Here is an 11,211-nt window from a genome sequence, read left to right as displayed (position 1 = left end):
ACTTCACAGTCAAACCTGTAGTACTCATGAATTGCTCTTGCTTTGTAAGATCTACATCTTCCTGCTGCTGTTGAGTTTCTTGATCATACACAGGATCTTCTGCTGCATCTGTTACTGTTGGAACATCTTCTTCTGGACTACTGTCCTCATGTTCAGGCATTGGCATTGAAATATCACCTGTTGCAGTTGCAGAGTTTTCATTATCTGTAGTATTGTTTGTTGGGTAAGGTGTGTTTTCCAGTGGTTTGAGAAATGAAGTTATTGGCTTTGAGCTCTTAGCTACTGCTTCACTCAGTTGTTTTTGCCATCTCTTGCTTCCACCACTTTCAAATCTTCTCTTCATAGTGATCTATCTGGTCTATATGTAGCCTATTCACACTTGAAATATTCTGCTGTAAATAAGTAGTTTATCTACACTTGAAATCTTCTTCTGTAAAGATGTACACAAATGATGAATGGTACACAAATGGTGAAAAGTCTTAAAATGAAGGAATACTAATTAAGAACACAAAATTAAACAGTCAGACAGGTTATTAGTCTTATCACTGAATCAAAACTCAAGCATGCAAGGTATAATATAACAGTCTGATCTGAACACAAAGGGATGACATACATATAGTAAACACAGACATGGATTCAGACAGAGGGATAATGTCCAAAAATTTCAAACGTGTGTCCTCATGAAACTCACTGTACAAGACTGTGCTCACAAATTTTCACCTTGAATCTGGGCCTATAGTCTATGAAAGCCTATGATGATGGCCATGCTACCAAGCTAGGGCTCAACCAACCAACCAGTCACCTCTTTTAGCTACCATATATAGATAATAATGAGGAATTCTCACACATAAATAATACCTTAGTCAACTAGATGTAAAACTATAAAGACATTAAAATGTAACAATTCTCTACCTTTTAACATGCACTTGATCCAGCACCAGCCACTAGTAGTGGATTGTTTATATAATCAGCTGATCTGAGAGGACACATTCATCATGGTCTAATCTTGTGTCATCAGAACTGATATATTTCTATTAATATTTATGAACATTTTTAACTCTTTATTATGACAAAATCTATATCAGTTAACAAAAAATTGTCTTTTACCAAATCACATCTCTTATTTGCTTAAATTTGCAGCTCTAAGCTGAGAAAGTGTGTCACATTTTGGCTTGATAGGGATGCACATAAGAACAAGTTGCAAAACTTATCAAATGCCACAAAATTAACAAGTGTCTAAATCTGATGCCCCCTTTGAGCTTGAGGCCCAGGCCAAATGGTCCTCCTGCCCTCTCGTTCCCCCCCACCCCCAATTGGCTCTGGATCCACTATAACCCACATCCCTTACCGCAGTACTCCTTCCTAGGGAGTCATTTCCCATTTTGTATGTGTGAAACTGATTATTCATTACTAAGCGGAGTACTTTGCTTTTGTCTTTATTGAATTTCATCCTATTTACTTCAAGGCCATTTCTCCAGTTTGTCCAGATCATTATGCAGTGTAATCTTATCCTCCAAAGCACTTGCAACCTCTCCCAGCTTGGAATCATCCGGAAATATTGTAAATATTCTCTTTGCCATTATCTAAAATATGAAGATATTGAACAGAATTGGACCCATAACTGATCCCTGCAGGACCCCAGTTAATATGTCCTTCCAGCTTCACTGTGAACCACTGATAACTACTCTCTAGGAAGAGTTTTCCAACCAGTTATATACCCACCTTATAGTAGCTTCATATAGGTTTTATTTCCCTAGTTTGTTTATGAGAAGCACCTATGAGACAGTATCAAAAGTCTTACTAAAGTCAAGATATACCACATCTATCATTTCCCTCCTGTCCACAAGCCTTGTTACCCTGTCAAAGAAAGGTATTTGGTTGGTTTGACAAGTTTGGGAAAGAGAACATTATGTTTACTTTGAATTTTTAATTTAGTTTTTATCAGATTGAGTACAAATTACTTGTTGATTGTGGGTATCATTTTTATTTCTGGCATAGACTGAGGGTTCAAGCCTATCAGTATGGTGTCTATTTTAACATGTGGCTGGGAGAAGGACAATTATAAAGAGAAAGTCAGTGGGGTGTGGGCAGAGTCTCCAGGTCTGTGAGAGTACAGGGTCTTTACTTCATTGTGGAATGCAAGATTCTGAGCTGTTCCTGAACCTGGGTGATCATTCAAATGTGGTTTATAAAAAAGAGGATGAATGAGAAAACTGGCAGCTCATGACTGGGGAGGTCTGCAGGGAGAGCTCCTTCAGAGAAGTAAGGTCATACCTATTCACCCAATTTCTAATTAAAATCCCACTGTTCTTTTGCAGACCAACTCCAGAATGAATATGGTAAGTTCCCTTTTATTTCTCAGCTGCTATTATCCTTCAGAAGAACATTAATATATTAAAAGATATATTTCTTCATTTAATTGTTTTGGCTCAATCCAAGAAGAGTGAATTACTCATCATGTTTTTATAATCCCATAAAAGAACTGTGATGACTTCCTTTCACACCAAGTTGATCCATCACCTAGAATATTTGTATTTATTCTCTCTTTAAGCTAAAATTGAAGGACTGATTTTCAGAAGCATTGTACAGTATGGACATTCTATAATGCCTTGCCTCCTCTTCTGTTCATTTTATCTTTGAGTGTTTGTTGGAGGTTAGCATATTTTTTTCTATGGTGTTAATGTTTCATGATGTAATTTTTTTCATGATATGGTGTGTATTAAGAATTGGGAAAATTATTTTGAGTAGACAAAAATTATTTTTATTTTAAATTTTATATACTACTGTGGAAAAAAAGATGTTTTCTTCCAGGTTCTCAGCCACATTGCAGTTTCTTCACGCTGCTATGAGTTCACAAACTTCCACAAAAATAATGCATCTGAGTTCTAGGGGTTTCCCCTTGCACTGTTGAAATGTTGTATCTTTTTCAGCTACTGTGCATCCCTCTATATCACTCTCCTTCAGTTCTAGTGCAAGAGGTGTGGCCAGGAAAAAGGGAGCATGGCTCAGTATCCATACTATCTGCCATGTGCATTAGCCCTGGGATCTTGTAGTGACAAGAACAGTTTAGAGCATCCTTCAAGCTGCTGTGTTCTGTGCAGTGGGAACATCCCACTCCAGGGCCAGCTCACAATTGGAAGGTGAGATGCAACAGAACCTTTAATCACTCCACCTCCCCACCCCAAACTTCTCTGAGTGTTGTTTAGCCACAGCTCCAGCCGTGATCTATACCCATCAGACCAGTGATTATGGCATTTTGGTGAAAGGTGGGAAATCCAAGGTCTAGCCCTGCTTCACCTCAGGCAGAGGGTGAGAACTGAGTCTCCCTCACCCTGGGTGAGTTCAGTAATAACTCGGCTAAAGGTTACAAGGGAGAGTGTCCTCCCCTCCATTCATTTTGTGTGTAGTTGAGCACACACTCCTGCTTTACTTTTAAGACATGCAGTAGATGCCTGACTCCAGAAGACAGCTTATGGCTGTGAATCACAAGCAGAGATATGCACCTCCCTCCAGTCCAGAGTGAGTTGCGGAACTCCCTGCTGAACTTCCCGGGCTTAGCATCTTCCACTGGTAAATTAGGTGGCACCCTGCTGAGTGTGCTGGCTTTTGTGGAGCCCATTGTTAGACACCTATTTCTCCACCATGTGGGTAGCATCGTTGAAGGCTTGAGGAGCATGCAAAAAACTATGATCACATTTAATCATCGGTACCTTTGTTAAAAGTCTTATCACATAGAAAACCCCAATTAACGTGACTGTAACATAAATGGCAATGGTTAGAAAAAGCAAAAGTGTCCAGCATCAGTATTTCCAATTCTTTCAAACTCATATGGAATCCTGCAGAAGAGTGGAGGTGTCCGACTCCTGTGGAGGATCAGGAAATGCTGACTGGCAGGCTCTATTTATAATAAGTGATGCATATTCCCTCCAAAGCTCATTAACATGCATGAGGATTGAACTCCTCATGTCCATCTTTGGGAGTGTCTCCGACATCTTAGTAGGGGATTGTTCACCTGATAGGCTACTTGGATAGTTCTCTAACATTTCACCTCAGCTACCAACTGTCATCTTGCGGTTTTCATTGACCTCTCAGACATTATTATCCAAACTCAGCAGGTTGGTTTTTTTTTTCTTCAAAACATCAGTACACAAACATAGACACAAGCTCATCAGATTTATTATTAACTTACTTATGCTAACATTTTTATAATATGGCCTAATTTGTCTAAGCTAAATATTTTACAGGTCTAAGCCCATAGATTTCTTGCATTTCAACTTTAAACCTTATGATATTTTTAACACATTACTTATCAGACATATTAGTCTCTTATAATAGGTTAACGTATTAATTACAAGCTATACCACGCAGTGAATAGGGAGCCTGACACTTAACTCAGTCCTTGTGAATCTCACAGGGTGACTAGCTGCCTAAAAGTTAGATGATGTTGTAAGGGGACAGTGGGCACCTTACCAAAATGGGGTAGATTTGTAAGACTGGCCTCTCCCCATGACAGGTGAAGGGCCAAAAAGGAGATGAGATGCTGGGACTGATAGGGCCTCTGGCCAATCAAAGAGTTTCTGATCAGGGTCAATGGCCAGTAGCCAGTATCCCAAGTCAGTCTGATTGACCCAGCTGCCTAGTCGATCAGAGAGCCCAGCTAAGGTACCAGACTCCATGTGTTCTGGGAAAGGAGACAGTGAATGCAGTTCTGGAGGAGAGGATATGGGGCTGGGGACAGGGGGAGAAGAACTGTGCGAGAGACCCAGGGTAGCTGCACAGTGACCCAGAAACACACGTGTGAGCCAATGCCAGGGCAGTTCTCACTGAAGAGAGCAGAAAACCATCTTTGATGCTGGGATGGACTCAGCCAGCTCCATGGAGAGGAATGAACCCAGCATCAGAGATGTGGCAGCAGGGAGGATTTGGGGGATCAGAGCCTCACTGTGAGGGAGTGGGAGAGACACAGTCAGGGGGAATTAGTGGGGCAGAAGGAAGGTCTGAGCTGTGGGAGCCTAGTAACTCCTCCTCATAGTGCCCTGAGACCTGCAGTGCAGGGATCTGTGACTGCCCAGAGCTGGGGAGTTCCCGGCACCCCATGAGCCAGGGGAAGGCAATGAGTCCTGCAGGGTGATTGTAGCTGGAGGCTTGTCTGGTCCCATCCTGAGGCAAGGCCCAGACAAACGTGGCCCTAGCTCAGAGAAGGCTAGGGAGTCTGGGGCTCAGAGACGGACTTGTGTTTCTTTTCTCTATTTCTCTCCTTTTCAGTTGACCTTGGGTTACAGGGAGTGAGAGCAGACACTGCTGTGTTAATTGGGGTGGAACTCTGAGTGACACTATAACCCTGTGTGGGGGGGGGCATTACCCCTATAATGCCACCCCCCTCCCATTCTGGGCTATCAAATCAAGGAGCCAAATGTCACCACCCGCACAAGAAATTGTTTCTGTTAAAAGTGTGTTATTTAGTATGAGCACATACAGAGGAAATAGTTCAGTATGTTTTTCATCCAAGAGTAGGAAGTAATGTAACAATTGCTTCAGTATATTGTATACTGTATTTTACAATCTTTTAAATGCTTAGTATATTTTGAAAACTGCTAACAAGTTTTTTTTCCCCATTTTTAGGCTGTTTCATTTGATGTGGTGTTGTATGTGTGTGCTCTTCTTAACAGTCTAGTTAAATACAAAGCTACTACCCTAGTTAGATTCCCAATAAGTAACATTCATCTAGCTAATAGCTGGGTAGGAGCACTCCAGCTCTCGGATGGATCCATCATGGTAAGAGGAACAATTGGGGAGAAGGTACCATGGCGAGAGCTTAAAGTGATTTGGAAGCTACTTCGTGATAGGCTCCAGTTTTCAGGCTCCATCCTGGGGTCTCCCAATCAGCTGTGAGATTCCTCAAGAAGGAGGGTAATTGGTGATTGGGTTGCAGCCTTAAATCCAACCCCAGTGTGTCCTGGAGACCCAGCTGGCAAGGCCCTGCTGGTGTAACTTTGCTAGATAGATCAGCGGGAAGTCACCTGGAATCATAGAATCATAGAATATCAGGGTTGGAAGGGACCTCAGGAGGTCATCTAGTCCAACCCCCTGCTGAAAGCAGGACCAATCCCCAATTAAATCATCCCAGCCAGGGCTTTGTCAAGCCTGATTTACTAGTGTCCCACGCCTTCCCACCCAGCCTGAACCACACCCAGCCTGTTCCTCTGGGTCATGCCAGGGGCAGTGAGAGATGGGTTGCTTCTCATCCCACCAGGATAATTTAAGGTGGAGTAGGGTCCCATTTTACAATACCCCTGTTCCTAACCCCATTACCTGTAGTGAAGGACATTTAACACCTAAGTCATTTGTGAACTTGAATCTTAGCCACTCTCTTATTTGGAGTGTACAGCTGCACCCAAACCACCAAAATAAATAGTAATGGTGGGGTGTCAAGGTTTTTTCCCCCACTCTGAACTTTAGGGTACAGATGTGGGGACCTGCATGAAATACTCCTCAAAGCTTATTTACCATCTTAGGTTTAGTAGCTGCCACCACCAAATGGTTTAAACAAACGTTTATGGGAGAGCCATTTGGAAACTCTGCCTTCCGCTAAATATTTCCTAAGTCTTTAACCCCCCCTCTCTTCTGGGCAGATAAGACTTCTTCCCTCACCAATTCCCTGGTGAACACAATCCAAAATCCTTGGATCTTAAAACAAGGAAAAATTAATTATTCCCCCTTTCCTGGCAGGATTTGAGACTAATTTCCCTCCTCCACCAATTCCTGGTGAGCCCAGATCCAAGCCCCTTGGATCTTAAAACAAGGAAAATCAATCAGGATCTTAAAAGAAGACTTTTAATTAAAGAAAAAAAAAGGGTGAAAGGAATACCTCTGTGAGATTAGCATGCAAGATACTCTCACAGACAACAGATTCAAAACAGAGTATTTCCCTCTGGGCAAAACCTTAAAGTTACACAAAAGAAACCCAATTTAATTCTCCCTCTTATGCAAAAGAAGTCACACAAAAATAATAATAATCTAATACATTCCTTCTTTAAATTCTCACTACTTTTAAGAAATGTTAGATGTCTGATTTCTGGATCTTTTGCTCTGGCACAAGCACTTACAGAACAGACAAAGACTGTTTCCCTCCTCCCTCTTTTAAAGAATCTTATCTTCTTATTTAGTCCTGCTGGTCAGGTGTCAGCTAGGTTCTGTGAGCTTCTTAACCCTTTAGAGTTAAAGAGGAATTAACCCTTAACTGTCTGTTTATGACATGAGGTCTGAATTGTTGTTAACAGAATGTCAGGTGGTGTGCATAAGGGGTGGGGGGATTGGGAGGGGAGGCAGTTTGGTTTATATAAGAAAAAAAACTAAAACCATGCCCAAAAAAGAGCAGGTTACATAATGAGATGAGGCATTGGCTTGAGGTACAGGACAGACAAAGCAGTTCTTAGGCAGACCAATACCCTGTTCAGGTTTCTAATCAGAGGAGTTCAGAAAAGGCCTCATGCAGGCATGGTGTACTAAGTCTGCCTGTGTGTGCATTCTAGGGAGATTTTCTGTGTATATTTTAACATCCTATTTTCAGAGCCAGGAAAACCTTTAATATGGGCCTCTTGTAATTCAATGTCTGTTGTTTCTCCCTCTGATTTCAGAATGGAGAAAGGCTCGCAGTAAAACAGGTAACAGAATACACATTTCTTCCAGCATTAAGAAATCATTGTGTGAATACAGCAAGCAAATTAGAAACATGCCAGAAAATGCTGCTACCCTGAGAACAAATCCTGAGAGCCATCCATAGCTTTTACACAGTCTTTATTTAGGCAAAACTGTCATGTATAGCAGGATTTGATGCTGACCTCAAACCAATTTCACATCAGTGTAACTTCATGGATCTATGTGAAGTCACTCCTAATTTGCACAGATGTGAGATTAGAATTAGCCCTCAGTGAAAGTTAGATCTGGGTAAGGACTGAGGAAATGCTGCCAGGGCCTCAGGATTTGGAGCAGGGTAAAAGCACATATGAGGTGGTAGTGGTGATGGTGACTCCATTAATCACACTAAGGTGAGTAATGATCCCAGGAGTGAGGAAGGTGGGTAGTAGTGGCCAGGAGTCAAATGTGTGGGATCATGATGACATTTCATACTGATGAAGACAGTGGTGAAGTTAGCTCTGGCAGTTGATTTGTGATTGTGGCTGATTATGGAAAAAATGAATGTGGCACTGAGTGATGATGAGATGATGAAAGACACAGCTCTATTCATGGTGATTTATGGCAGATGAGCATATGCCAGTGGTGGTGCATTTTTACTGCAATTTTCATGTGATAATTTCAAAATCTTTCCAAATCTTAATCCAGCCAGATCTATCCCTCACTGAGGCTGGTATTGCACACAGTTTACAGAGACTGTTCAAGACATTTGAACAAGCTCATCCAACGAGTCCGTGTCAAAGAGGGGAATAGAACTCAAGAGTCCTGAGTCTCAATCCCCCACTCTAGCTTTTAAACAAAACATTATTTTCATTACTAAGATAGCCCATTAAAATATTTATTGTTCAATAATGAAGACAATAGGGAAATACAGAGATCCCACATAACAGGTGCAATATTTTTCTTCTCTATGATCTGAGTGTCTGTTTGGAGATTAATGAATTTCCCAAGGCCTTAAACAAAGGCTAAACTTTAAGCACACATAAGGGTGGCACCTCCTCATCTGAGCACATCTTCTGGATCAGGCCACAAAAGCAGGTTAGACAGTGAGTCTTTGTGAATCCTGCTGGGACCTGAGTGTGAGTTAGGTGCCAAGCTGCTAGGCAATGTCAGGACTTGCTTTAGGTACCCTAAGCACTTTAATCATGGAAACCTAGGCACCCAGGGAATTTGGATATCTACAGAGTCAGGCAACCAATTTGTGAACACCAATGGCACCAAAAGGTTGAACTTTTTTGCCTATACCCCCCTTGTGAATGTAATCGTATACTTCAGAATCACTTTCAGTTTTGTGTGACTTTCACACAACTCTCATACATTTCAGTACAAGAAAAACATTGTCAAGCAAGCTTCAATCAGGCAAAAGTCCCACCTAGAAGAGAGTGCAGGATGGGGCCCACCCTATAAAGTTCCTCTTATCCCAACTCAAAATGACATTAGACCAGTGCTTTTGAAAACCCAATCTCTCGTTGCAGATGACATCACTCTTGATGCAGGAACAGCCCACCCCAACCTCTCAATTTCTGAGGATCAGAAGAGTTTTAAACATGAAGCCCAACCTCAGAAAGTTCCACCAAACCAAGAGAGGTTCGATTCAACTGTCTGTGTATTAGGCTCTAAAGGATTCTCCTCTGAAGAGCACTACTGGGAGGTGGATGTCACGAACAGCACTGACTGGGACATAGGAGTGGCCAGAAAATCTATACAGAGAAAAGGAAAGATTTCTCTGTCCCCTAAAGAGGGATTCTGGGCTCTGGGTCTGAGTGGGAGAGATTATTGGGCAAAAACAGACCCATGGACCCGGGTCATGGTGCAGAAAAAGCCCAAGAAAATTGGAATTTACCTTAGTTGCCAAGACAGGCAGGTGACCTTTTTCAATGTAACTAATAAGTCTATGTTGTTCACATTTAATGATTGTTCATTCTTTGGAAACGTTTATCCATTCTTTAAAAATTCCCACAAAGAAACAATAATGAGAATTTCTTCAATTAAAGAAGAGGACTAAATTTAAAATGGCTGTTATGCTCAGTTTTGTTGACCAAACTAATCCCAAAAGACTCCTGATGCATTGTGGCACTCTTGACCAAACCGAACCAAAGTATGAGAATGCTTTGCAGCCAGATGAAAGGCAAAGTGGAAAATCATTGCCTGTGAAATTATAATTACATGCATTGCTAATGCTGCAGGGGTGGCTTCCCATGTAATGGATGCAACTTTACTGGAATTCATAAAACTGAACTCACAAAGTGAGCTATTAATTAGAAATGAACTTTTTTTTTATTACTAACTACTAGTTTATCTGGATAAGGCATATTAGTAGCTAAGAGTAAGGAAATAATATTGCATATTATACTGATGTAGCTGTGCTAGACCATATAACCAATCTTTGAGTCAGGTATAAATACAGGTGAGGGATGTGTCTTCAGAATGGGCTGGCAATGATTGACTTTTCCTTTCTGTATTATTCTGTGTAATCTTTGATTAATAATTTTTCTTAATAAATGTTGATGGATCCTAGTTATTTGGCATCTCATATTATTAATTTTATACTGAGCTTGTAACAATTTATCTTGATGTATCTTTGTGTGTAAAATAAAAGTATTCTGTAATCCAGTGGATCAGAGAGAAGTTTTTTTTCCTCCTCACTTTTTAACAAATCCATGTGAAAGTTATAGTTAGCAAAAACAGTGTCTGTGAGGCAGTGGATCAGAGATAAGAAGGCCCACTTTGCCCACTTTTTAACAAATACAAGTGAAAGTTTTGTAAAGGAATAAACACTTTAAAAGATAAACCTATATGAAGACACATCCCTTTACTTAACATTTTTACAGGTGTGTTTCAGTAAAATAGAGCATGCAGAAACACCCCAGGTTTAAAACCACAGGACCCTCATAACAGCCAGTTTATATTCCCCTTATTCTGTAAACCAGTGGATCGGAGAGAAAAAGTTTATTTCTTCCCCCCACTTTTTAACAAATGCAAGTTAAGTTTTGTAAAGGAATAAACACTTTTAAAGACAGACCTATATGAAGACAGAGCCCTTTATTTAACACTTTTACATGTGTATTTCAATAAAAATAAATGAGTATGCAGAAACACTCCAGAGTTAAAACCACAGAACCTTAGTAACAGCTAGTTTATATTCCCCTTATTCTGTAATCCAGTGCATTAGAGAGAAGTTTATTTTCCTCCCCACTTTTTTTTTTTCAAATTGATGTGAAAGTTATATTAAGCTTTCATTTTCTTAGGACTTTTAGATTTAATATGAATTTTTCTGTTGCACGATCAAAATGTCTTTGTTTTTAAATGTTTGCAACCTGTGTGCTGAGACACAGGTACAAGCTCCTGTGTTTGTTTTGGGTCCATAGATTTTATTAAAATAATACATCACAGGCTGGAGCTGTGGCTTTATCTACATTTTAAAAACAGATAGGACTAATTAGGCTAGCTAGTGATCCATGCACTATAATCTGCCTTAGCAATGCCCTTCAGTTTGCTGGGTTTTTTTCACAGACT

At 40.6% G+C, this 11,211-nt stretch overlaps 1 protein-coding gene across 1 annotated transcript; it reads left to right on the top strand.

The window, feature by feature from the left end:
- The first annotated feature begins 438 nt into the window (after window positions 1-438).
- On the top strand, window positions 439-10,411 carry LOC123350518 (butyrophilin subfamily 1 member A1-like). The gene is made up of 4 exons (XM_044989134.1): window positions 439-469; window positions 2,319-2,339; window positions 7,638-7,664; window positions 9,171-10,411. The coding sequence occupies exons 1-4, from the start codon at window positions 439-441 to the stop codon at window positions 9,698-9,700; spliced, it is 609 nt and encodes a 202-aa protein (XP_044845069.1). The 3' UTR covers window positions 9,701-10,411.
- Window positions 10,412-11,211: the final 800 nt, after the last annotated feature.

The sequence above is a fragment of the Mauremys mutica genome, chromosome 15 (genome assembly GCF_020497125.1).
Source record: "Mauremys mutica isolate MM-2020 ecotype Southern chromosome 15, ASM2049712v1, whole genome shotgun sequence".
Lineage (NCBI taxonomy): Eukaryota > Metazoa > Chordata > Testudines > Geoemydidae > Mauremys > Mauremys mutica.
The sequence above is the reverse complement of the archived record's forward strand: the minus strand, read 5'-3'. Positions and strand labels throughout refer to the sequence as shown.

What these genes read in the sequence shown, in the direction of transcription:
- LOC123350518 (XM_044989134.1), top strand. Translation starts at nt 439, where the DNA reads ATGTACACAAATGATGAATGGTACACAAATG. An exon ending in CCAACTCCAGAATGAATATG is followed by an intron (nt 2,340 to 7,637) that starts GTAAGTTCCCTT and finishes CTCTGATTTCAG; the next exon opens with AATGGAGAAAGGCTCGCAGT. An exon ending in AAAGGCTCGCAGTAAAACAG is followed by an intron (nt 7,665 to 9,170) that starts GTAACAGAATAC and finishes CTCTCGTTGCAG; the next exon opens with ATGACATCACTCTTGATGCA.